We start from the raw sequence: 27538 nt of genomic DNA on the forward strand, positions 1-27538 counted from the left end.
CCCAACCCACCGGACGCATCAACCATCAGTACGGTACCCAACCCAATAGGAACCTCTAGGGTCGCGCTGCTCTCACATGCGTGCGCGGCGGCGGTTGAGGACTCCAAGCTGAACGGCTCAGGCGGCTCACGCGGCGGCTCCCCCGCGGGGAAGGGGTCTCCCGCGGCTAAGGTGCGGCGGCTCCGGCGGCGACCTGCGGCGGAAGGCGCGACGTGCGGCTCCGGTGACAGCTCGGGCGTCGGAGGGCGCGACGGGCAGCGCCAGCGGCGGCTCCCGCGGTGACCCGCGGCGGAGGGCGCGACGGGCGGCTCCGGCGGCAGCTCCCGCGGTGAAGGGCGCGACGACGGACGGGAGGGTGTGAGACAAACGGCGCGTGAGGAGGATCGATGGATTAGCGATCGATACTGGTGTGCGAGTGTGCGGGAGGCTACGTGGGCGAGAGGTCGTGCGGGGGAATCGTGCGGGTGTGCGATTTTTTTCCGAACGACAGGGCAGGGTTAGCGATCGATGGATTGTCAGTGGCTTAATGTGTGTGTGGTTGGCAGCGTTAAACACCGAAGGATTAAGGGTCATTAGATCTTGATGATGGATGGGCCTGATTGTTTGGATCTGCCCCTCTCTTCCTTTTATAGTGGTAGTAGATTACCTGTAGCCCCCAAGTCTTGAACAGAACAAAGTGATGATTTGAGACTTGTTTCCATATAATTACTGCCACTTTGAAGAAATCCATGTTGTTCATCTCAGTCACTAGCAAAAAACTGAATACTCCATATATGTAGCCCCCAAGTGCCGGGTTGTCATGCCTGCAACAACCTGGGACTTGAAACTGCCTTATGCTCATAAAAACTTCAACCAGTGTAGCCCCCAAGGGCCGGGTCATTTATGCAATAATGATCAGGGACTTGAATTGTTGACAGGAGCAATTGGTAGCCCCCAAGGGCCGGCTCATTATAATGTGATGAGTCGGGTCTTCAATAAGATGAGCAAAAAATGACTTTGCATTAGCCCCCAAGTGTCATGGTGCATGCTTGCAGCGACATGAGACTTGTGTATTTGATGTAATCTTAACTTGAATAATGTAGCCCCCAAGTGCCGGGTTATAAGCCTGCAGCGACTCAGGACTATTCCTTCAATTGTAGAATAAATCATATCCATTGATAATATGATAGCCATTGCGCTAAAGTGACTTTGAAAACCTTGATCACAATACTGGTTATTGATAACCATAATAAAATCCAGCCATGTTGGCTATTTGAAGATTTGAATAAAATAATCCAATGATTGACGAGCGCATGATTCCAATGGCGCAATCCAAATATATACTGGCGACTTATAGTCAAAAAGCCAGGCCGGGTTAATAAACACCAGTGATTTATAATTATGCCTTATTCAACCTGCTTTTGCACACAACAAGTTTAAAGTGTCCTGGCGGTTTACCGCCGGACGGGTCATAATGCTCAACATATAACCCGGGTTTATAACAAAGGCTGCACTTAAGAATAATCAAATATGAAATATATCATACCTGTGACATTGAATCACATCGTTGGTTTACCAACTTTTTGTAGTAAGGGTGATAACCCAAATCTTGAGTACTGATAACACCTCCCATATTTTGCCGGTTTATAATAAAACCGTACCGGGTTGTAATAAACACCGGTTTATCCATATATAATACCGGCGACTTGTAGTCGAAACCAGACCGGGTTAATAAACACCGGTTTATAATTGGTTGTGTACTAACAACTTATAATTGAAGGCCAAGCCGGGTTAACAAACACCGGTCTATCCATGCACATATGATACATGCTATGATGATGTAATGATAGTGCAACATATGATGATGTATATGTATGACCAAGAGGGTTTAGGCTATGGTTTAGATATGACCAGAGCCCCAAGTAGTCATAATTGTGGCATTGTACCGATCAAGAGGTGTAGCTATGGTTCGGATATGACCAGAGCCCCAAATGATTTCCCTGTTGGCCTTATGCCTAAAAAGAGCTGTAGCTATGGTTCGGATACGACTAAGCCCCCAAGTGATTTCCCTGGTGCCCTTATGCATATCAAGAGGTGTAACTATGGTTCGAACCCATAGCCCCCAAGTGATTTCCCTGGTGGCCTTATGCCTATCAAGAGGTGTAGCTATAGTTCGGATACGACCAAGCCCCCAAATGATTTCCCTGGTGGCCCTTATGCCTATCAAGAGGTGTGACTATGGTTCAAACATAGCCCCCAAGTGATACTGTGAGCTGTGCTCAAGGGATACCCATGTTTGAGCTGTGGTGTGCAGCAGACACGCTTTGTCCCCTTATGATAATATTGGCTTGATAGCCGGATTATCGAGGTAACCAGAGCTGTGCTCTTATGATAACATTGGCTTGATAGCCGTATTAATAAGGTAGTCACAGTTGTGATCAACCATATGATAAGCCAATAAGGCATGATACCTATGTTTGAACCGCGTGTCATGGCAGCAAGTTCTCTTTGGCAACCTTTAATTTTTCTGAGAACTCGAACTTGCGAGAGATGAATTCCTTTTTTGAACCAGAATTTTTAAACCGGATATTGAAAGCTTCAAAGTTTTGTGGTAGATAAATTTCCTTGAACCGGATTGTAAACCGGATATTTTGAGAGCTTCAGTGAGACTGACTTCCCTTGAGCCAGATTTTAAACCGGATATTCGAGAGCTTCAATGGTTCATGGGAGACAAATTTACCTTGATCCGGATGTTGAACCGGTTTTGAGAGCTTCAAAGCTTTGCGGGAGAAAGATGTCTCTTGAGCTGTATTTTAAACCGGAATCTTCATTTTGAACTGGAAATTTTTCTGATGGCCTTTAAATATTTGCCAATAAAGCAGTAGCCTCCAGGGCCGGGTTATCTTCCCTTCAATGACCCGGAGTTCTTGAATTTCATTGAGACAGGCTAACTTTGCCGAGCCATACCATTGTAGCCCCTGAGTCTCAAGATGACTCGAAGTGTTGGCTTGAGATTCTCCATATTTGACCATAGCAGAAGGTGTAAATCATTGGCGTTGATAGCGCAGTGTGAATCCATAGAAGGTTGAGGTGACTGCGGTGGGTTATAAATGATCCCGTATGAACCGTGTCAGCAACTCGGCCAATGGTTCCTTCCAACTGACTGTTTGAAGTTAACCAAACCGTAGTGCGGCGACTTGCGTGCCTGCCCATTGAGCCATCCAGTGCAGACGGCAGCTAATAATACATGATAATTTCCCTTCAATTCGTTGGAAGAAAATTGGGCTTCCCAAGTAGTGACTTGCTCATACTCAATAAACAACTCATGCAGACAGGTGCAGCCCGATGTGTTGATGTAGACCAGGCCACGAGAGACAGATGGTCACTAGTAGAAAAGGGACCTAATATGAGACACATTAGTGCTAGTTTGATTTTGAGCCGGCACTAATGTGTCCAATAGTGCCAGTTCCAACGGCTAGCCGGCCGTTCTCATTAGTACCGGTTCATGGCGAACCTTTAGCACCGGTTCGTGCCATGAACCGGTACTAAAGAGGGTGGTGGCAGGGTGTTGTCAGTCTGGGGCCCCTCCAGCACCTTTAGTACCGGTTCGTGGCACGAACCGGTACTAAAGGTCGACCTACATAAACCCTTCATCCAGCCGAGCCACTCTGTTATTCCCCTTTCCCCTCACATCCTCTGTTCTTCCCCTCTCTTCCTCGAGCTCCTCACAAATTTTGCCCAAAATTTGTCAAGATTTGAAGGCCCCCATCCATTCAAATGATCACAAAAGGTTAGCAACTTTGTCCTTTCAACTCTCATTGCTAGATTAGCTCTTGCAATGCTTTGTATAGTGATTAATTTGGGAGGAAATATATTTGCTAGTATTTTATTTATATGCAATTTGAGGTCAAAAATAACACTTAGTTTGCATATGTAGGTGTGGTTTACTTAGTGCCTTCTAAATCTCCGTCGTAACCACCGTCGATCGCCCGCACCGTCCCGTCACCAGCACCACCTTGTGGTGAGGCTCTTGTTCATGAATGTTTTACATTACCAAATTGATGTTTGTGTGGTTTGGATATATAGTTACTCGTATAATTATCTTACCCGTATGTTGTTTGTTATACATAGTGCCATGGTTTTGATATCCGTCCCTGTCGGCCCTCGTCCTTGTTATGATTCGGATGTGGTATATTCTCTTTTAAAACTAGTTGTTGCATTTCGTGTTTATAAAAAATTATGCCCATCAAGTTGACATAGATATTTTTATCTAGGAGGTATGTGAACCGGAAATTCCAACCGACCCTATTGTCGAGAGGTTAAATTTAGTTGAAAGAGAAAACGAGTATTTGAAAGAAAAATTGAAAAGAATTGAGGGGGAGAAGATGGAATTGGAGTTGCATGTTGCCGATGTCGTCGATAATCACAAGATCAAGATGGAGAAAATGAGGTTGAAGATTAGAAAGATTAGTAAATATGTCATTGATAGTGTGGCTTGGTATCATTATGCTGTTGGATCAATTGTTACCTTAGTTGCGATCTTCATCGCATTTGTTGTTGCATTTAAATTCTTTAGCTAGAGAGTTATTTGTATGTTGCATTTAATTAAGTGTTGTATATGAACTTTATGTATGAACTTGTATTAATTTGGTCTATTCGGTGTTGTGTAATGAAGATGAGCCGACAATGGATGTATGATGACAGATGCTCTCCCGAGTTCATTAATGGCGTGCATACTTTTCTGCTTGCCGCTGAGGCAAACAAGCGGGCGGATGGTTTTATGCCTTGTCCATGTGCTGGCTGTAAGAATGGTCACAGTTACTCTACGTCAAGAACCATTCACGTCCACCTATTTGAGTCCGGTTTCATGCCCCACTATAATGTTTGGACCAAGCACGGAGAAATAGGGGTTATGATGGAAGACAATAAAGAAGAAGAGGACGACGACGGCTATCCTGGCCATGGGTTCCCTGAATACGATGATACAACAATGGGGGAAGAAGTTGAGCCGGCAATGCAGAAAGAAGCTGAAGAAGAGGCATCAGATGAGCCCGTTGATGATCTAGGTCGGGCCATTGTCGATGCAAAGAGAAACTGCGCAAGTGATCTGGAGAGGACGAAGTTGCAGCGCATGTTAGAGGATCACAAGAAATTGTTGTACCCGAATTGCGAAGCTGACAAAAAAAGTTGGGCACCACACTTAAATTGCTACAATGGAAGGCAGAGAATGGTGTATCTGACAAGGGATTTGGAAAATTGCTGGTAATGATAAAGAATATGCTTCCAAAGGACAACGAATTGCCCAAGAGTACGTATGAAGCAAAGAAGGTTGTCTGCCCTCTAGGGTTAGAGGTGCAAAAGATACATGCATGCCCTAATGACTGCATCCTCTACCACGGTGAGTACGGGGATTTGAATGCTTGCCCGGTATGCGGTGCATTGCGTTATAAGATCAGTCGCGATGACCCTGGTGATGTCGAGGGTGAGCGCCCCAGGAAGAAGATTCCTGCCAGGGTGATGTGGTATGCTCCTATAATACCACGGTTGAAACGTTTGTTCCAAAACAAAGAGCATGCGAAGGCGATGCGGTGGCACGCAGAAGACCGTAAGAAAGACGGAAAGTTGAGAGTACCCGCTGACGGTTCGTAGTGGAGAAAAATCGAGAGAAAGTACTGGGAGGAGTTTGCAGGTGACCCAAGGAACGTATGGTTCGGTCTAAGCGCAGATGGCATTAATCCTTTTGGGGAGCAGAGCAGCAACCATGGCACGTGGCCTCTGACTCTATGTTTGTATAACCTTCCTCCTTGGTTGTGCATGAAGCGGAAGTTCATTATGATGCCAGTGCTCATCCAAGGCCCTAAGCAACCCGACAACGACATTGATGTGTACCTAAGGCAATTAGTGGAAGAACTCTTACAACTGTGGAATGGAACAGGTGTACGTGCGTGGGATGAGCACATGGGGGAAGAATTTGACCTAAAGGCGTTGCTGTTCGTGACCATCAATGATTGGCCTGCTCTCAGTAACCTTTCAGGACAGACAAACAAGGGATACCGCGGATGCACGCACTGGTTGGATGATACCGACAGTATATATTTGAATAGTTGTAAGAAGAATGTGTACCTGGGACATCGTCGATTTCTTCCGAGCAGGCATCCCGTAAGAAAGAAAGGCAAGCATTTCAAAGGTGAGGCGGATCACCGGACGAAGCCTCGCCACTATACTGGTGCTGATGTACATGACATGGTCAAGGATTTGAAGGTAATCTTTGGAAAGGGTCCTGGCGGACAACCTGTTCCGAAGGACGCTGACGGACGCGCACCCACGTGGAAGAAGAAATCTATATTTTGGGAACTGCCATATGGGAAAGACCTAGAGATCCGCTCCGCAATCGACGTGATGCACGTGACGAAAAATCTTTGCGTGGCCTTGCTTGGCTTTTTGGGCGTGTATGGGAAGACAAAAGATACACCAGAGGCACGGGAGGACCAGCAACGTATGCACGGAAAAGACGGCATACATCAGGGTCAGGCCAGCTACGCTCTTACCAAAGAACAGAAGGAAATCTTCTTCGAATTCCTGCTCAGCATGAAGGTACCGTCTGGCTTCTCGTCGAATATAAAGGGAATAATAAATATGGCAAAGAAAAATTTCAAGAACCTAAAGTCTCATGACTGCCACGTGATTATGACGCAACTCCTTCCGGTTGCATTGAGGGGGCTTCTACCGGAAAACGTTCGATTAGCCATTGTGAAGCTATGTGCATTCCTTAATGCAATCTCTCAGAAGGTAATCGATCCAGAAATCATGCCAAGGTTACAGAATGATTTGGTGCAATGTCTTGTCAGTTTCGAGTTGGTGTTCCCACCATCCTTCTTCAACATCATGACACACGTCCTAGTTCACCTTTGCGAAGAGATTAACGTTTTGGGTCATGTATTTCTACACAATATGTTCCCCTTTGAAAGGTTCATGGGAATCTTGAAGAAATATGTTCATAACCGTACTAGGCCAGAAGGAAGCATCTCGAAGGGCCATGAAAATGAGGAGGTCATTGAGTTTTGTATTGACTTTATTCCTGACCTTAAGCCGATTGGTGTTCCTGAATCGCAGCATAAGGGCAGACTGGAAGGAAAAGGCACGCTAGGAGGGCATCAAATAATATGTATGGACGGGCATTCTCTCACTGAAGCACACTACACAGTTCTACAGAATTCTGCCTTGGTGGCTCCGTATATGGAGGAACACAAGAATTTTCTATAGTCCAAACACCCGGAGAAGTCTGACTACTGGATTGCACGCGAACAAACGAGGACTTTCGCCGGTTGGTTGCAGAAACGTGCCCTGAATGATGGCGATATTCAAAATGACCTATACTCGCTGTCCCAGTTACCATCTTCGAATATAATGACTTTCAAAGGGTACCAGATAAATGGGAATACATTTTACACGATCGCCCAAGATAAGAAGAGCACCAACCAAAACAGTGGTGTCCGCTTTGATGCAACAACCAACACGGGAAAGGAAACATATTACGGTTACATAGAGGACATATGGGAACTTAACTATGGATCAGGTGATTTGAAGGTCCCTTTGTTTCGGTGCAAATGCGTCAATATGACACGAGGCGGGGTAACGGAAGACCCGCAATACGGAATGACAACAGTGGATCTCAACAATCTTGCGTATGCAGACGAACCATTCGCCCTAGCCAATGATGTGGTGCAGGTTTTTTATGTGAAAGACATGTCTACCAGGCCGAGAAAAAGAAAAGATAAGGAAGCGAATGGATCATACGACAAGCCAAAGCGCCACATAGTTCTTTCAGGAAAAAGAAACATCGTGGGAGTGGATGACAAGACAGACATGTCAGAAGATTATGAAAAGTTTGATGAAATTGCTCCATTCACAGTGAATATTTACCCGAGCATCCAGTTAAATGATGAAGATTTTCCATGCCTACGGCGCAAAGGGACACACGAGAAGAATAAGTTTCACACCCAAAGATCTGGGATGTGATCGGCTTCACTATCATCACTTTCTTCTGTGTTTCACACCTAGGAGGGAATGTCTGTAATAGTTAGGGTAGTTACTTATGTGTTTTGGCATTTGAAACGCGAAGAAATTTTATGTCCAAACAAATTCTTTTCATGCATTTACTGATTTTTTCCAGCTAAATGACCCTGAAATTGAAAAGCATTTGAAATGAACTCAGAAAAGGTTGAAAGTTGGCATGGTATCATAATTTCATACAAATAGCATGTGCAAAAAAGTAGAGAGGGTTACGGCAAAAACTGGATACACTTCTTGTACAAAATGGACAATCTTTTTCGAAGTATCAGGGTTTCCGACGAAAACTGAAATGTTACAAAGGCATTTCATTTTTTTAAATAACGTAAACATTACCAAATTGAATATAATGATAAAACACACTAATATTAAACATAGGAAAAAAGAATCACTGAAAAAACTTTTTTCAAAGTTAAGTTATTCACAAACTAGTGATTCACACAAATTTCAAATAATTCAAAATTTAAACTATTCAAAATTGAAAACTACCGGCACTAACAAAAAGTTTGTAATTTTTTGTACCTAAAGCAAAAATATTCACAAAGAAACTCTAAATACAACAAAAAACAACTCAAAAATAAATAAAACAAAAATAAATAAAGCGAAAAAATTAAGAAAATAAAAAAGCCCGCCTACTAGGCCAAAGCGGCTTACATACGACTAGGAACACAACCTTTAGTTGGGCCAGGATGCAGGCCCGCAAAGGCCCAGTAGGCCCACAGGGCAGAAGAGGACAGGTAGGCCCAGTAGGCCTGCTTAGGAGAGGAGCTCGAGAGAGCTACCGCACTGGGGCTTATAAACCAGTGCGGTAGCCCCTCGGGTAGCGAGGTGGGACTAAACTTGCGCACCGCCTGGATCCAGCGCACCCCCTTTAGTACCGGGTCGTGGCTCCAACCGGTACTAAAGACCCCCCCCCCCCATTTAGTACTGGTTGGAGCCACCACCCGGTACTAAAGGGGGTGCGCTTCCCGCCGCTTGGCCTGGCCAAAACAGACCTTTAGTACCGGTTGGTGGCTCCAACCGGTACTAAAGGTCCATTCTATATATACAACACTTAAAAAAATTCACTTTCCCTCTGTTTCCTTCCTCCGTCGCGCCGCACTGCCCCGATCGATGCCGTCCTCATCGACGTCGCCGCCCCCGCCCCTCGTCGTCGCCCCCGTCGATGTCGCCACCCTGGCCATCCCCGCCCCATCGTCCCCGTCGCCGCGCCCCGCCCCGCCCCGTCGCCCCGGCTGCCCCGCCCCGTCGTCGTCGCCGCCCCGTCGTCGCCGCCCCGTCGTCGCCTCGCCGGTGTCCTACCCCGGCCGCCATGTCCACTACACACACACACACACACATTATTAGTTTGTTTGTTAAAATTTTTCTGTTTTTTAGTTATAGAAATGTTAGGAAATTATTCTGTTTTTTAGTTATATAAATATTAGAAATGTTAGTTATATAGAAATGTTATAAATGTTTTCTGTTTTTTAGTTATAGAAATATTTATAGAAATGTTAGCAATTTTTCTATTTTTTAGTTATATAAATATTAGAATTGTTATAGAAATGTTAGTTATATAATCAGGAAAATTTAGAATTAGTTTTAGTTAGATGAATTAGATTAATGTCAAATTGTTAGAATTTGCATATATATAGAATTTTCGTTATCACAATCCAATAATTTAAAAAATGTTACTTGTTGCGGGCATATAGTATTTGTTCTCGACGATATGCCCGGCCCGCATCCTCGTCGTCGACACGTTCACGACGACGTCCTGCTTCAGAGGACCCATGTCCGGGACTGGGCTCCGCCGGGCTGGCACTGGGAGGTGCTACCTGGAGGGGCGCGCCGCTTGGTGAGGAACCCGACCTTGGGTCCCGTCGTCGACCCTGATCTTCTTTGGTAGCGTTCGCGTGGGCCACATTCGGTGCAGAGGCAGCCGGCCCCGCCGGAGGAGGTGCGTCACCGTGTCAGGGAGGAAGATGAGCACGTCCATCGCTACATGGCTGCTATGGACGACGTCAGGTTCTCCACTACTTGGCGGGTTCTTTGGGGAGATGACCGGAGATATGATCCTGTGATGGTTCCTTCTCTTTGGGTGTGCACCGCCCGCGCCCGAGGAACCGCAAGTGGCGCCCTAGATTCTTCTGTAGTACTCGATCTTTATTAGGTACCTAGCCAGTGATGTATTCGATATATAATATTCGAGACGATGTATTCGAGATTATATATATTAAGACGATGATGTATTCGAGATTATATATTCGAGACGATGTATCAGAGATTAAGTTTTTCCTTATTGATTAATTGCATCCATGCATTGTAATTTGAATACTAAATTGTTTTATATTTCTTCTGTATTAATTAGTAAAGTAAAAGCTATGGCGGACAATGCCGGCAGAGAGAGAGAAGAGGAATTGTTCCTAGATGATCTGAATGAAGATGATGGCTCCCAATATCTCAACAATACCGGAGAGGGTGATGAAAAGATATTCGATCTCGACGACCGAGCTGATGAAGTCATGATCTATGATTATGATGACACAGACAATGTTAGTGATGACACAGACAATGCTGATCTTCAAATAACAAAGACTTCTGGTGAGGTATATATTTATATAAGCATGCATCCTGGTGATCATCACATGTTGTTTTATTGAAGATATATTAACGAATCGATCTTTCTTCTTTCAGCCCTCCGGATCGAGCAAATCTGCTTCTACAGACAGCAAGACAAAGTGAGGCCCGGGCAGATTGTTGAAGGATGGTGTAAAGTACCACATCGAATCCACCAAACTTAGTGGCGAACCCCTCACGCCTAAGAATGCTGCGGACAAGTGGACTCGTCAGTGCGGAGTTCTTGTGAAGGACAAACTCCCGGTCTCCATTCAAGAATGGAAAGAGCCAAAGACTAAACGTCCAGGTGTTACTTGGGTCGATGACAGAGCCAAAAAAGACCTGGTGAAATCTTTAATGGAACATTTCACCCTACCAGGTCATTTCACTAAAGCAGATGTGGAGAAAGTCAAGGTCGCTGCTCTTAAGAAGATGGAGATTGCTTTCAACACCCACAAGAAAACTGTATGGGCCAACTACCTCGCTAATGAAAGGAAGACTCCAGATTTCAAGGGAACACTGGAGAAGCAAAGAGAACACTGGGACGATTTCGTGACCTTCAAGGATTCAGAATTATCTAAGGAACGGTCGATGAAAAACAAGGCAAATGCCGCAAAAAAGACGCAGTTCCATAGGCTGGGTCCAGGTGGCTACGCGGTGGGATTGCCTAAGTGGGATAAGTCTGAGCAAGAGATGCAGGGTGCAGGGGTCACTCCGATTACTAGGAGCTGGCCCCCCAGGTGCAGAACTTGGTTCTATGCGCATGGGGGGCGTTGGACCCGAAGACAGGCCTGGTTTCGAAGAAGCCAAGTCTAAAAGGAGCCGAACAAAATATACTTGACACAATAGAAGAAGTTCGAGTGAGGGTGTTCACGCCCAACAGAGAGAACGACGAGCTTACGCGCGCCCTGGGAAATCCTGAACACCCGGGAAGAACACGAGGCATGGGTGTTATTCCCTGGTATGAGGGCTTTTCAGACTGGAATGACGACTACAGGTCCCGTGCAAGAAAGAAGATGGAGGAGGAGAAGAAGAGGAATCTGGAGGAGGAGCAGAGGAAGCAGGACGCAGAACGCCTTCAAGGCCTAGAAGCAAGGCACGCGGACCTAGCACTCAAATTCCAGCAGCAGCAGCAGCAGCAGCAGATCGGCTCACTTAGCCAGGAAAGGGGGTCTCAGCAGCGACAGCAGCAAGCGGATGATCGTCCAGCATTGGATAGCACCGTCCCATCCATGCCGAGAAGCAGCGTTGGTTCTGCCCCGGACGACACACTGCTGGATACATACCCTGTGGATGATATCATAGAGAACACTAACTGTGAGCTACACTCCAAAATGAAGAACATATCCATGAAGGTGGCGGACGGCGTTGCTTTTCCAGTGACCCCCGAAGCAACCTACCATTGCATCCCGATTACAGAGGGCTATGCTCGTGTCATGGTTGATGAAGTGGTGGACCCATATTCGGGGCTAACGCTTGACATTCCTGGAGGTGAAGACGAGCGCACACTGGAAGAGGCCATACATCGTATCATCCTATGGAGAAAGGATTGCATCATCTTTCGAAGTCCACCGACACCGCGTCGTCTGCCGACTCCTCGAAGTCCGTCACCGAGTCAGCAGACTCCCGCTCCTCCAAGTCCACGAACGCGTGAGACGACTCCTCCTCGAAGTCCGCCACCTCCTCCGCCGGTTTCAAATCCGGCACCGTGTCAGGCCACACCTCCTGCTTCAAGTCCGGCACATCGTCAGGCCACTTCTCCTGGTCCAACTCCACGTCAGCCGTCTCCGCCGTCTCAGCAATCACAGAAGAGACATGTCGCAGCTTTGGTGTGTAGCGGTACGAGTCAAGGTAGTTCAGGAAGTACATACGGAGACAAGCGATATAAATATGGTCCAAGCCTCGCTCCTCTTCCTCAGAGGCCTTGCGACATGACCGAGGAGCAAAACGCAGCCATAGTGCAGGCCCAAGTGGACGCCCATTTTGGACCGAAACCGGCACCGTCGCCAAAGGAGAAAGTGCCTCAAAAAACGATTGACCACTTCATTCATATGGCTAGAGCACCAACTCCCAAGCCTGTTGACTCAGACTATGAGCGTCAAATCAGGAAGCTACATCAAGCATGGCTACAGAAGGAAGCGAGCTCGAGCTCGAGCCAACAAGCAGCTGGCAAAAAATGCGGGAAAACCGTTCCCCAGCTGGGAGAACAGGCGGCGCAAGCGATAATAGGTAATTTCAATCATTATTAACTATATATATCTCGACCTATTATTAGTTCGTCATTTCCTGATATGAACTATTTAATAACCCCTTTATTAATTTTCTTTGCCGGCGGGCAGGGCATGGGCAAAGTTCATCAAGGTGACTCCAGGCGAATGGAAACAAAAGTTGTTTTGGCATCGACCAAATGTAAGTAATTAAGTAGTACTAGCTAACTACCATGCATCTCTTTAATTCTTGTTTCAATATCATTAATTAATTATATTGCTTGATTAATCATTATCTGATTTAATTCCATTCTCGTAAAGGCCCTGAAGCAGGCGCCGGGGAATAATCAGTGTGCATTCTACGTTTGCGACAAAATTCACATGATGACGTCCGAAAGGAGCAGATCTGATAGACAGGACTGGGTACGTTTGTCAGAATACTATTTACACCATTATCGATATCTAGTCACACTACTAACACACATGCATATTGATCTCCTTCTTAACAGTTCAGGAGGTGCGGGATAAGCTCCTACCATCGGACCGCATACTAGCACTTCAAGAGGAAATAGCCGGATTTTTGCTCGACCAGGTCATAAATCCCAAAGAAGAATACTATTACCCGCTACCGCCCCCATGAACCACTTGTCATCGTGCTCCGGAGGCACCAAGGCAACATATGTAGGAGAAATTATATATGTATATACATGTGTATGTGTGAATAATGATGTTGGTTGTGAGACATTCGATGATATATATATATATATATATATATATATATATATATATATATATACATATATATATATATATACACATATATATATATACGGTTCTATATGTACAAGAAAATCTATTTATATATATGCATAACGTGTACAATTTGTAGTATCGTGAAATACCAGCAAACAAAAAAAATGGAATGGAAAATAAAAAAAAACACCCAAACATTTAGTACCGGTTGGTGTTACCAACCGGTACTAAAGCCCTACGCGCACACGGACCTGGCTCGTGCCACGTGTTCGCACTTTTGCGCCGGTTCGTGACGAACCGGTACTAAAGGCCGTTACGAACCGGCACTAAAGGCCGGTTCTGCACTAGTGGGTAAAGACGACTGCAACATCTGAGGTGGCACAGACAGATAAACCGGCCGTGGCGTTGTAAGCCGGTGCGGACGGGCAAGTTGTCCTCCTTGTTGTAAGCCGGTGTGATCGAGGGAGACGACCACGGCGTTGTGAGCCGGTGCGGGAGTCCGTTAAGTAACGACGACCGTCTATGCCCAAAGATGTTGGCATGCCTCCATTTCCGCGGTATAATATGTCATAAATATTGCCCTACATAAACAATATTGCAGACCAAGGCAAAGACAAATTTGTTCTTTGACAAAAACAACATGTGCTAATAAAACAAACTTGGATGAATATCACCTGATTTATTTGGACGACGGATGACCCGTTTATCGCGACAGAGGTAGCTCAGACAGACCAGCGACTCAATATAGTTCCGGCGGCTCAGGCAAACCGGCGACTTAATATAACCCCGGCGGCTCAAAGCGGCAAGGGCGGCTCAACGCGGCTCCGGTGGGTTGATGTAGATTAAGCTGCATGGGTGGCAACTTATGCACACCTGTTCCATCAGTAAGCGGACGCAGACGCCGGTGCATGATGGTGCTGACGTACACTTCAGAGGATAAGTCGGTGCGTGACGGTGTGTCTGTGGCCGATTCCATTGAGGGGGAGTCCGAGGACTCCCGCTCTCCTCCTCCCTCGCCCCCCCCCCCCTCCGGCTCCGGGGGGCAAGGGCCGCCAGGCCGCCCCAGGCCCCTCCGCTGATGACCCCCCGATCCCTGACGGGTCATCGTCCGAGGGGAGCGACATCTCCAGTGTCGGCCTGGTGGTCTGCCCGGCCTCCTCTCCGCGCTCCCCCGTCTCTCCCCCGGCTCCGGAGGTGGCTCCTGTCGACCCGACCGGCGGCCCCATCCCCTCCGCGCCGGCGGCCCCTGAGGGTGGGTCGCCGTCTCCTGCGGACGCCCCCCCCCTCCGGCCTCGCCTCCCCAGCCTCCATCATCTCCTCGCCGCCTGACGCTCCCTCGGCCCCGCCTTGCTCTACGGCCTCGGGTGCGATCTCCCCCCCTCGGGTCGCTCCCACCCCCTCGACAGTGAGCCCCGTCGGCTGTGCTGGGCCGGGATTGGTGCCCCCCCCCCCTCGTCGCCCTCTGGGGAGGTGGCGGCCCAGATCATCACCCCCCTGGCGGCCCAACCTCCCCCTCCTCGGTCTGCCGCCTACTCCCGCCGCAGCCGGTCGGCCTCTTCCCCGGTGGTCGCCGGACGCAGGAGTGCTCGGTTGGACGCCGCTCACCCCGAGGGCCGCCCGGCGCTCCCCATCTCCGAGCGGGCTGAGCTTCGCGCTGCCGCCCGCAACCTGGAGCCAGGTACGCCCTCCGCCCCCCCTTCTACTTCTGCTTCGTCTTGCTCCTTCTCTGCTCTTGAATCTGTCCCTTTGGGCCATCTCGCCCAAGTGGCCGCCGATTCCGCGATCATCTTCCGTGGGGAGGTGGGTCCCCCCCTCACCCAGATTGAGGCCATTCGGGCCCGGGAGATTCTGGATGGGAAACTGGCAGAGGCCCGAGCGGCCCTTGCGGCTCCCCCTCCCCCGGCCCAGGTGCCCCCTAGAGACCCCTCCCCCCCTCCTCGGATGCGGCAGACGGCCCCCCGCCCTTCGGGGGCCGAGCTGGTGATCCGGGGTCGCACCCGCTCCCGCACGGCGGCCCTCCGCGCTCTCAGCGCGTCTCGTGTCTTGGGGTCAAGCAGCCCCCCAATGGCTCCTTGATGCGTGCCCTATTCTGGAACATCCGCGGCTTCGGCCATGATGGCCGACGCCGCCAGTTAGTGGAGTACTTGCGAGAGGAACGCATCGACCTAGTGGCCGTGCAGGAGACCATGCGCCGGGACTTTGCGCTCCCTGAGCTCGACCGGCTGAGCTCTCACCTATTTGCGTGGCACTGGCTCCCTTCTAGTGGGAGTGCAGGCCACTCGGGTGGCATCCTCCTAGGCGTGAAGGATGCCACCTTTGAGGTGGGCAGCATGGACCGGGGCGAATTCTTCGTCAGCATGGAGGTCTTTGAGAGATCTCTCAATTTCAAATGGGAGATCATCATCGTCTATGGTCCGGCTGACCATAGTAGGTCGGCCTCCTTCCTGGAGGAACTTCACCGGAAAATCTCGGCCGCCTCCCTCCCCGTAGTTGTCGGGGGGGGGACTTCAACCTGTTGCGTGTGCGGAAGACAAGAACAATGGCAATGTTAGTTTTGCCCGGATGAACATGTTTAACGACTTCATTGCCGACCTTGCCCTCAGGGAGCTTGATCGGGTTGGGGCTCGTTTTACTTGGACCAACCGCCAAGCCTCCCCGACCCTCTCCGTCTTGGACAGGGTCCTAGTTTCCCCCGAGTGGGACCTCCGGTGCCCCTTAGCCTCTCTTCGTGCCGTCACCCGGATTGGGTCTGACCACGTTCCCCTGCTTCTCTCCTCCGCGGATGAGCGCCCCCCGATTCCCCCTCGGTTCCGTTTTGAGGCTTTCTGGCTCTCCCAGGCCGGATTCTCCGACGCCGTCAGTGCTCGTTGGATCGAGGCTCGTGGCCATCCCCACCCCCGCCCCCCTTCCGCCATAGATGCGTGGCACTTCTGTGCGAAGCGTGCCCGACAATTTATGAAGGGGTGGGGAGCCAACCTGGGAAGAGACTCCAGGGAACGGAAGAAGGCTCTCCTGTCGGCGATCCAGGCCCTCGACTTCAGGGCTGATGCGATCGGTCTCTCTCCTGACGAGTGGATGTCCCGTTATGACCTCGAGGACCAGCTCTCCGTGATTTACTCTGATGAGGAGGCTTATTGGCGCATTCGGGGCGCCCCGCGTTGGGTCTTGAAGGGGGATGCGAATACGGCCTACTTCCAGGCGATCGCAAATGGGCGCCGTAGACGCAACACCATCTCCTGCCTTTGGGAGGGAGCCACTCTCCTTCAAGATCCCCGCGATATCCGCGCCCATGTTGATGGCTTCTATCGCTCCCTCTTCTCCCCCGCTCCTCGGAGCGGCCTCTCTCTTGCCTTTGACTGCTGGACCGGCGACCGTCTAGTCTCTGATGAAGACAATGCCACCTTGACGGCCTCCTTCTCTGAACAAGAGGTCTGGGAGGCTATCAAGGGTATGAATCCCTCCTCGGCGCCGGGCCCGGACGGCCTCCCGGTTCTCTTCTTCCAAACCTTCTGGAGCGTGGTCAAACCCGAGATCATGGCCATTTTCGAGGAATTCTTCGTGGGCTCGATCGACCTTGGCCGCCTCAACTTTGGGACCATCTCCCTCATTCCCAAGGTCCCTAGGGCGACTGACATCCGCCAGTTCCGCCTGACTACGGTCATAAACGTGATCTTCCGGATCTTGGCCAAAGGGTACGCCAATAGGGTGACCCTGCTGGCCGACCGGATCACTCACCCTAATCAGTCGGCGTTCATTCAGGGCCGGTTCATCCTTGATGGGGTCTTGGTCCTGCACGAGGTTCTTCATGAGGTCCGGGTCAAACACCTGAAGGCGGTCTTTCTGAAGATCGATTTTCACAAAGCTTATGACACGGTTAGCTGGCCCTTCCTTCGGGAAGTCCTTCTGCGCAAGGGATTTGACGACCGGTGGATCACGAGAGTCATGCAAATGGTCTCTTGCGGTCGCACGGCGGTCAATATTAATGGCGAAATTGGTCCCTTCTTCCCTACCCTTTGTGGGGTGCGCCAAGGCGACCCCTTCTCCCCGTTCCTCTTCAACATGGTCGTGGACGCTTTGGCTTCCATTCTCGATAAGGCGAAAGCTGCGGGCCACCTCCGAGGCATCGCCCCCATCTCTCCGGGGACGCGGGGATCTCCATCCTCCAGTATGCGGACGACACGATCATCATGGTCGAAGGCTCGGAGATGGACATCGCCAATCTCAAATTCCTCCTCCTTTGCTTTCAGCAGATGTCGGGCCTCAAGATCAATTTTGATAAGAGCGATGTTATGGTGATGGGATACTCTCCCGAGGAGTGAGTGGCCATTGCCAATAGACTCAATTGCCGCTTGGGCTCGTTTCCTTCTACCTATCTGGGGACGCCCATCAGTCACTCGCGCCTCCTGGCCGCCGATCTTCGCCCCTCCGTGACCAAGCTCCAGACTAGATGCGAGCCTTGGCAGGGGAGGTGGTTGTCCAAGGCGGCCAGGACTATTCTTATCAACTCCTCCCTCTCCAGTCTCCTCTTATTTCTTATGAGTCTCTACAGCCTTCACGATTCTCTTCATAAGGAGATCGCCAAAATCCAGTCCCGCTTCTATTGGGCTGGGGAGCACGGCAAGCAGAAGTATCACATGGTCAGCTGGCCTAACATCTGCAAGCCGAGGGAGCAGGGGGGTTTGGGGATCATGTGCTCCAAACGGATGAATATTGCCCTCCTCTCCCGATGGCTGTGGCGCATCTCGCAGGGCCACGGGGGCCTCTGGCTGGACATTATCCGGAATAAATACCTGCGCGGCCAACCCCTTGCCTTCTGCCAGAAGTCGGGTGGCTCTCAGTTCTGGCAGTCCCTTGTCCAGCTCCTCCCTGTGCTCCGCATTGGTACCTCTATCTCGGTAGGATCTGGCCGTTCGATGTTATTCTGGTATGACCGTTGGGCCGGTGACGCCCCCTTTGCGGCTCGCTTCCCCATTCTCTTTGCTATCTCTGTCGACCCCATGATCTCTGTTGATAGGGCCCTATTTGACTTGGGGCGCCTCGCTTTCCGTCGACCATTTGGGCCTGCGGAATCCGCCGCCTGGCGTGAGCTTCTTGAGTGCGTCGCTCTTCATGAGCCGCTGGTTGACGGCGTCCAAGACCGTGTTCGATGGCATTTGGAGCCGTCTGGCCAGTTCTCTACCAAATCGCTCTATGCGGCCATTGCCCCCTCCGCCGCCCCTCCCCCCCTCTCAATGATTTGGTCCGTCCGCCTCCCTCTGAAGATCCGTATCTTCATGTGGCAGTGGATCCGGGGACGGATCCCCTCCGGTGTGGAGGTCCGCAAGCGTAATGGCCCGGGTTCTGGTCTCTGCCCCCTCTGTGCCGTCCCCGAGAACTCTAACCACATCTTCTTCGCTTGCACCTCTGCCCAGTTCCTCTGGAGCTGTTTTCGCGAGCTTGTCGGCGGAAATTGGACTCACACCAACTTCCCCGACCTTTTTGCTGAACTCCAAGCGTCCCCCCCCCCCCCCCGTCCTCCCGCCACATTAGGTGGCTGGAGGTTGGGACCCTAGCCTGGACTCTTTGGACTGTTCGTAATAAGCTTGTGATTGAGCGCACTCCGCTTCTTCGTGCTACTGACGCTCTCTACAAATTCTCGGGTTTCCTGCAGCTTTGGCGGCCGCTTAGCCGTCTCCTGGAGCGCGACGCCATCTCCGCCTTCATCGCCGACCTCCGCTCGATGGCCGTCCGCCTGTCGCCGCTGCCGCCGCCCCCTCCGCCGGAGCCTGACTAGTCCCCTGCGTGGGTCTCTCGCCCGGCCTCGCCCGGTTTCCTTTTCTGTTTCTTTGGGCTTGTTGAGCTGTGCCCTCAGCAGTACCTTATGACTTTGTTGTGCTACTTGGGTGTGTGTGTCTGAACCTGTTGGGGTTATGTGTTTTGTGGCGGTGTGCTTTATCTATAAAGCGGGGCGAAAGCCTTTTTCGGTAAAAAACGAATGTCAGCGTCGTCATGTGCTCCATATCCATGGTATAACATCTTTTTTGGAGTGAATAATTGCCCTGATGGAATAGCACTGTTGCAGCATGATCTTGCCGTGGTCAGTCAAACCATTTTCTTTGGTCCTCGTTTGCTTTTGGTAGCAGATGATTGATAGCTCCTCATGGGTGTAGTTAATACTGCAAATCTTTGATCCGTATGGCAAAAACTTTATATCAGTTTAACACACAAAAAACAGTACCGGCAGCAGCCCATCGATTCCACATTTGTACTGTGTTTGTGACATCATTGCTTTGAACTTCTCGAGCGTAATCCATGGATATGGCCAGCAGCAGGTCAACAGCGCAACCAATTGAGGTTGTACAGTAGCATGAGAAAATCGCGGCATCACAGCCGCGTGGAGGAGGGCGTCCGGCGCAAGAGCCTGGCGCGGCGCGGAGGTGTCGGGCGGCTCACAGCAATGGAGTAAGCGTAAAACGGAAGAGGCCGCAAAGACGGGGCTGCTTGGCCCGCCGGTAAGGCCGCGGGGGCGGCTCTAGAATATCGGCACAAGCGACTGCGAGACCGGCGCGATCAAACATGCGTGCGGCGAGGTCGCGGGCCGGCTTGAAGTGGAGTCAAGCAAGGGCAACCTGTGGCGGAGCATAGGCGGAGGCGACGGCGAGGTTGAGCCAGCAGAGATGCGCCGCGGCAGCTGCCGAGGGCGGCTCGATGAGGGCTCGAAGGCGGCACAAGCTGCAGCAGCTCAGGACGAGGCGGCAGGCCCGCAAGGCGGGCCGGAGAAACACGGCTGTGGCCGGGTCAACGCGGCCACGCAGAGGCGGCAAGACGCGCCAGCAGCTGCGTCGCAAGATGCCAATGGTGTGCAATGAATATAGCGTAGTGTGCCGGTTTGATTTTTTCTCTCATGGCCTGCACCGTGCTTGCCATGGTTTGCTCAATTCGGTGTGGCCTCACACCTTTAAAACAATATCAGATGTTTCTGCACATGTGAGAGCCAAACTATTGCTAATGCCAGCCGGATTCAACCTGGCATGTTGACCATGGAGTTTGTTCGATGATGATGATAGTTAACCTCAGCATGTTCTCTTGTACACTGAACTTATACTACCGGCTTCCCTCGATCAGGCTTGGCGGCTTGGCACGCCGGCAAGAGGAGCAGTAGCAGAGGTAGAAGCCGCGGGACGGCGGGTTGAAGCAGACCGCAGCAATAGCAGTGGTGGAGGCGAGGAAGTAGCCAGCCGCGGCAGAGACAAATTTCCTCCTTTTTTTTTTTTTTTTGAGAAGCTCCATGTAATGTGCATATAGCGCGAAAGCATGCCAGCATCTAAATTTTTGTCTTTGCGTGGCTTTGTAGCAGCGTTGTCCTTCATGTGCGTGTATGTAATGAATTTCTCCGTGCCACAGGGTAGCAGTACGCCTTTGGATTCATGGGAAGCAGCAGCAGCAGCCGGATTGTCGGATCGACGAGAAGTCCTCGCGGAGCGGGGCAGAGGGACCAGCCAGCAGCGGACCACTAACGGTCCCCCCCCCCCCCCCCACACACACACTTTTTTTGCAAATCAGATTGAAACCGCAACAACCGATCCAAACGCCTGCTTTTCAACTTGCGCGACGAGGTCAGCAGCTCCAAGTCGCCTGTTCGACTCCCTGTCGGCTACTCTCATTGGCAATTACATGCGGGTAGAATCATCTGTAGATTGCTAGCATGCTTTTGACAGCCAATGCAGATCGAACAAAAACTGTAGAGATCGTCCGTGGCGGCACAAACAAACTTTTCTCCGATCTCCATTGAAGAATTTTAGAGTTGTCGTTGATTCTTCCGCACCGACTCTTGCTTGATCCGGCCGGCCATAACCTTCTCGAAAACTGGCTAAATAAATCGTGTGACGGCGGCAGCGGACAGACCGTAACCCTAATTTCTTAAATCCTCTTCATCCGATGAATTGCACACTTCTCGATCCCTTAAAAAATTCCCTTTAAGAACTCAACACCACCGTGCGCGAGCCCCACGGTGGGCACCAACTGTCGTGGAATCGTCACGGCAGATGTCCTCGTGAAAAGGACTTAGTCGTAAGGTCAGCGCATCTATGTAGTAGCTTGAGAGGGGTTGATCGGAATCGAGAGACGCGACACAAGACAAGGGTTTAGACAGCTTCGAGCCCCGGGAAACATCATCCGGTATAACCCTACATGCTGTTTGTGTCTAGGTCTCATTATGATCATGAGAGAGTCGTCGCAGTAAGCCGGCTCTCCCTTTGTGTCTAGCCCTAGATATTGTTTCTTGTCCTCCTCCCTCTTTGGGGAGCCCTGCCCCTCCTTATATATGTTGGAGGGGCGGTTTACATGACTAGTCCTAGTTGGATTAGGATTACTCTATTACAAGTGGAGTCCTAGTCTTGCTTCCTTTGTAGGAGAATATTCCTTGTGCTTTCCTCATAAACCGGCCCACCATAACATGAACCGGCCTTCCGTAAACTGCCTTCTGGGCCACCGGGTTTTGTCGTTCCTCTGACCCACACGCCGGGTCACCCATGAGACTCCAGGCTCGGGTGGGTCACTTAGTGAGTCGTCCAGTCTGGCCGGGTTATACTTTCGGCCGGGTTACGCCACGGGGTATATCCCCGACAGGATGGCCTCATATTGGTCTGATGCCTCGCACTGACCTATAGTAACACGTAGAAGCAGGTATTCACCGTGCCCTACCCCCTCTCGGTGCCTGTCAACGCCGTAGACCGCCGGGGATGAGCTCTTGGCCGGGAAGCCACACGAGGGGGGTTCCGGCAGCCACCCCAACATGCGTTTATTATAATGTTCCCAAATTAGACACAAAGGTGCATCTTAACATTACAAACAATGTTGCTAAATAGAGTTTTCTTTTTTGTGCAAAAAATCAATTTTCATTTTCTAAGTGTCAAAACTGGGTGTTTTTTGTGAAGCAACTACAAAAATGAGGGTGCAAAATGGCACCACCATAATTATCACAGTAAGTAGACCATATTTAATGCACAATTCCCAAGTTTTATGGATTTTCTAGTTTTCTAGCTACTTTCGCATATTTAAATGACTTTATGTCAATTTCCCGAAAGTAATTCAAAATTGAACTTTAAGTGTGTGATATCTCAGTCATAAAAAATAGCAAAAAATATTTCTAGATACACAATTAGTCATTATATGGGAGAACCACTTAGAGTTTTGTGAGATTCAACCCCTTGTGATGAATAGCCATGTTGAAAATTTTGACCACGTGTTGGAAAAAATGAAAGAAAAAGAATACAAGTTTAAAAAATGCAATCCTTTCGCATGGAGTCCTTTTATGTGTACTAGTTGCGAGAAAAAAATACCAAACCTTCAATATAATAAATTTTAAATAAAAATCATTCACAAAACGGGCTATCGTGTATGAACATTCATGGCTTTCAAGTTAAAGGACCAAGGTGATGGTCATATTCATTCCATAGTTTATTAAAATGTACCCAAATTGGACAGATAGGTGCATCTTGACATTAGAAACAATGTTGCCAAATAGAGTTTCCTACTTTTTTGTAAAAGAAACAAATTTTATTTCTAAGTGTCAAAAATGGGTGATTTTTGTGAAGCAAGTACAAATCTCAGGGTGCAAAATACCAAACTTTCAATATAACTAATCTGTAAAAAATTCCTTCACAAAACAGGCTATCGTGTATGAACATTCATGGCTTTCAAGTCAAATGGCCAAGATGACAGCCATATTCATTGTATTGTTTAGTACAGCGTGCCCAAATTAGACACATTGGTGTGTCTTGACATTACACATTAGAGTGTAGAGCTGGTATAGGTGGATCCTTCTTAGGTTGGGAAATCTTATAATCTCCTTCTTCAGTTGGCGCTTAGGGTCCAAAGGGAAGACTTCCTTCAGATCATCGCAGCAAACGATCTCAAGCGTCTACAGGCTAGGCAGGGTGTACATATGCTCAGACAAGGGAAGTACATGTATGAGCCTGGGGTAATAGTCCAGGTGCAACAATATTAGGTTTTTGAAGTATCTTCCGCTTGGTTGGGATGTTGTACTCCAGTTCCAGATGTAGCACGCCATAGGGAGCTGGGATGCCCAGAATGTAGACATAGACCAAAAGACGGTCTGGTCATCACTTTGTTGGGAAGTAGCGAAGACAGAGCATAGCTTGGGGCACCTCTCAACTCGGCACCATTGAAGGCAGCGCCATTCTGCACCTTGTGAGCATGGAATGCAAGTGGTGGACGAGCTATCATGCACATACAACATACCTGCATTATCACACATCAAACAGGGGCTAAGGCAACACTGGTTCTAATCCTCTGAGTGTTGTGTTGTTGCTGTAACGATCCTCTCTCCATCTTCTCTTCATCTTGCATGTGAAAGTACCAGGATTGAGGATATGGAGTAGGAGTACGTGGGCAAGGCCACATCCAGTCGATCACACCTTCAATAGCACTGACAGCTTGCGGGTGATCTTGAAAGACATCTCTTGCATATAAGTATTGATCAGTCTGCCGCTGGCTCCCGATGCCTTGAGGAACTTCGCGATCACCAACAGAAACTCCACTTGCAGAAGATGAATCAGTCTCCATGTATACATAGTTTCTCTCAATATATTGTTGAAAGGGAAGAAGCGACCACATGAGCCTTGGGTCCACTACAGAAATGTACCACTTAAACTCAAAAGATGCAGTTCGACCGATGCCTTGTGGTGAAGCCCCAAAAGCAAGGATGGATGATGATCCTGCAGCAACACTAGCCTCCTTGGTCATTTCTTGCCAATCATTCTGGCTATTTGATGCAGATTGGACGGTGCTGATGTGCAACTTCTCCAAAACCCATGTCCTTTTATCTTTCGATGGCCATAATATTGCACAGAGGTTCTCACAGCCCAACATCATGAGACGCTTGAGGTTTGGTGCTTCCACTTCTGTGAGGTCAAGGGTTTTCACTGCCGTGTCCGAGAGGTCCAGCTCCCCCAGGCGCCCCAAATTTCCTCTGAGAAGTATATTCTTCAACTGAGAACAACCCCGAAAGGAGATACAAGATATCTTGGCAGCAGTAGCACCACTGTTGATGAAGCTAAATGACTCAAGCAATGGGGGTAACATGAAAGGGGTGACTTGTTCCAATTCAGCACAACTCTCAAGGATGACTGTCTTCAGGAGACTTGCCATGGACAAGTTGAGGACTGATGCATCACTATTTTTGATGATGTCTTGTGAATGAATTGTGACTTAGTTGGTTGTTACTCGAAGTACGACAAGGCTAGGAATATCACCACACAAATCACTTATGCTCCAATGCTTGACTCCCTCCACATTCAACTCCCTCAGGTTAGTCATTAAACTCATCATCTTTTCCGATAGAAGCCAATACCAATCTGTATACCTCAAAACCAGCACCCATAACTTCTGGAAACATGGTATGTTCTCATTGTGGCTTGGATGCTCCTCATCGTCTGTGATATTTGTGCAATGGTCCAGATGGAGCAATCTTAGTTGGACACAATGAACGAAGGGAGGAGATGCAAAGCTGAAGGTGCAATGAAACAGATGTAACACACGCAGCTTGCTGCTTCGTGAATGTTGGAAGATGCCAACTGGCAATATTGATGTTCTATTTGTTGGTGGTTCATGTGCAAAAAGGAAGAATGATGTCACCTGAGGAGGCAGCACATGAGTCTTATCCTTAAGGAGTTGTTTGTGGGTGGTGAAATTCTAGCGGTTAACAAGTAAATCACCCGACACCTGTAGCATGGGAGCTGTTTCCTCATTATATGTTAGCTCAACATCCAAGCACATGTTTCTGTGCAGAGAATTGCCAATATCCCATGCTGATGCATTGTCTTGGCCCTGTATAATACCATCACAGATCCAATAGTTTGGTGCATGTGTCTTCAAGTCCGTAGCAATTTTTGTCATGTATATGAGGCACTCCATGACTATCTTGTGGCTTATATCATCGGGCTTAACAATGCCCGCACACCTGGCGACCTCCAAAGCCTCTTCACGCAGTAGATCTCGTATTTCCTCATCTTCAAGTTGCGGAGAAGCATATAAGAGAACATCTGTCTGACTCTTCATCTTTCCCTGTTCCCCATCTTCTAGTATTCGATCGAGATCGACCCGAAACCTCCCGTGCCAGGTCCACAACATCATGTTACTCAAAAATTTTGTTATTGGGACACCGCAATCATACAAATCAATGTACCTTCTGGTCCCGTTGTGAAAAACTACCACAAATATACTGTTAACAAGTTTTCTGAAGATTTCCCTTCTGATATCTTCTATCACCCCTCTGGAGCCTTGGTCTATCCCACTGAAGTCGTCGTCCTCCTCACACCGATCAAAGATGGCCATTACTGAATGCGGAAGCTCCAACTCCTCCGCGATTGCCTTTTGCAGGGCTCTCATGCTTTTCCATACCGAGCAATCCACATGGATAACTATATCAAACTTGTTCTGTCTTGTTGATGATTTCAGGCGTTGAGCTACCAGATTGAGAATAGCCGATGCTCCAAATCCCTCCCAGCCCTTGAAGTAGATCAGATTTCCTTTGCTTGTGTCCTCCAAAACACCAAGTATCTCTCCTGCTGCAGCATCGATGTTTTTTGGCTTGATCTCTATCTTCTGCAGTGTTCAACAATAATAACACCAAATGAGGTTCGCCATTTTTAGCTTTCTTGCTGAAACTCTTTAATTTCAAACTACAATGTGCATCATAACTATGAAAAACCGTAAATCAATTAAGACATAACTTATTGATACAAAATAAAGCAAGGACCAAGTGGTGCATATAAAAGCATGGAAGTGAGTGATAACTGCATAATCACCAATCAAGTGTGTAAACAATTAAGTGCATTTATATTCTTGACTGTACCATCACTAAAAAATCAAGATCCAAGTTACGCTCAGTAGCTAAAGAAACCGAAGTAGAACACAAACTGCAGCATTAATCACTGAAGATCAAGATGAGTCACGGATTACCTCTGGAGGCATGACGAATCGGACCAATCTTCCTTTTTGGCTATGATCTAGTTCTTGCTTAGCGACAAGGGCAGCAGCTCCATGTGAAAAATTCCTTCCTTTCCTACACATTTGAACAAGTTAACATCATTCCTTGTAAAAGAATTAATGACTCGTACATATTTGGAGAAGGGATTAACTAATCTGCAGATATGTATACAAAATGATTCAGGTTGGTACCTTGATAAATTGTGGTGCTGGCAGAAGCCTACAGAAGCAAAATAGATCGGGGAGGTAGAAACTGGAAGTTGGCTGCAGACATGTGCCTCGAGTAGAAGGAATATGGATGTAGCTTTGCTAGCATTATGAGCTGGCATGCCTTGCGTCTGCTTTGCGTGCTTTTTCTTTGTGCTTTGTCTCTCTAAATAAGAGCTGTGAATTCCTTGCTTCACACACACCACACGCAGCCATCATCATATTCTTTGCTTGCTGTGTTTAAAGATACACAGGGATACAAAGGTAAAGATAAATGCACGTCATCCCGTCAGTTAACCAAGTTATGTATCAGGCTATATCTCGTCAGTCTTGAGAACCAGAAAATGATGTTTTGGCCACTAAGACAACCTCTGAAACATAAATTTAATTAACCTCACGCTAGTCAAGCCAACGTCTTGTGAAGTTCTGAACCATGTCCTAGGAAGGAACCCTTAAATATATAGTTTAGCAGATCTTTAGTTGGGGAGCGTTGGAACTCCTGGCTACATTTGGTACGGAGGTTGACGGAGATTCAACTATCCAACCTACCTGATTCCTTTCACTAAAAATTAACCAGAAGTGGAGTGATTATGGTCAAATCTATGTATATGGATCTAACTAATTCTGACCCAATCCCAAGATCGATACATATTTGGATAATTAAGGTTCCCTTGCATATCAGATGTTTCATGTGGTTTGTCCACAAGCAAGTGATTCTCACCAAAGATAATTTA

General features: G+C 48.7%; 2 protein-coding genes across 2 annotated transcripts; both read right to left on the bottom strand.

Moving 5' to 3' along the window:
- Positions 1 to 23864: 23864 nt before the first annotated feature.
- Positions 23865 to 24758, bottom strand: LOC123040157 (uncharacterized). Its single transcript, XM_044463087.1, has one exon. The coding sequence runs from the start codon at positions 24756 to 24758 to the stop codon at positions 23865 to 23867; it is 894 nt and encodes a 297-aa protein (XP_044319022.1).
- A 535-nt stretch (positions 24759 to 25293) lies between these two features.
- Positions 25294 to 26926, bottom strand: LOC123038843 (uncharacterized). The gene is made up of 3 exons (XM_044462274.1): positions 26790 to 26926; positions 26571 to 26673; positions 25294 to 26213 (listed from the first exon to the last, which is right to left on the bottom strand). Exons 1-3 carry the CDS (start codon positions 26924 to 26926, stop codon positions 25302 to 25304), a joined length of 1152 nt encoding a protein of 383 aa, XP_044318209.1. The 3' UTR covers positions 25294 to 25301.
- Positions 26927 to 27538: the final 612 nt, after the last annotated feature.

Source organism: Triticum aestivum, chromosome 2B, assembly GCF_018294505.1.
Source record: "Triticum aestivum cultivar Chinese Spring chromosome 2B, IWGSC CS RefSeq v2.1, whole genome shotgun sequence".
Classification (NCBI taxonomy): domain Eukaryota; kingdom Viridiplantae; phylum Streptophyta; class Magnoliopsida; order Poales; family Poaceae; genus Triticum; species Triticum aestivum.

What these genes read in the sequence shown, in the direction of transcription:
- LOC123040157 (XM_044463087.1), bottom strand. Translation starts at nt 24,758, where the DNA reads ATGGCAAGTCTCCTGAAGACAGTCATCCTTGAGAGTTGTGCTGAATTG.
- LOC123038843 (XM_044462274.1), bottom strand. Translation starts at nt 26,926, where the DNA reads ATGCCAGCTCATAATGCTAGCAAAGCTACATCCATATTCCTTCTACTC. An exon ending in CAGCACCACAATTTATCAAG is followed by an intron (nt 26,674 to 26,789) that starts GTACCAACCTGA and finishes TCAAATGTGTAG; the next exon opens with GAAAGGAAGGAATTTTTCAC. An exon ending in GATTCGTCATGCCTCCAGAG is followed by an intron (nt 26,214 to 26,570) that starts GTAATCCGTGAC and finishes TGAACACTGCAG; the next exon opens with AAGATAGAGATCAAGCCAAA.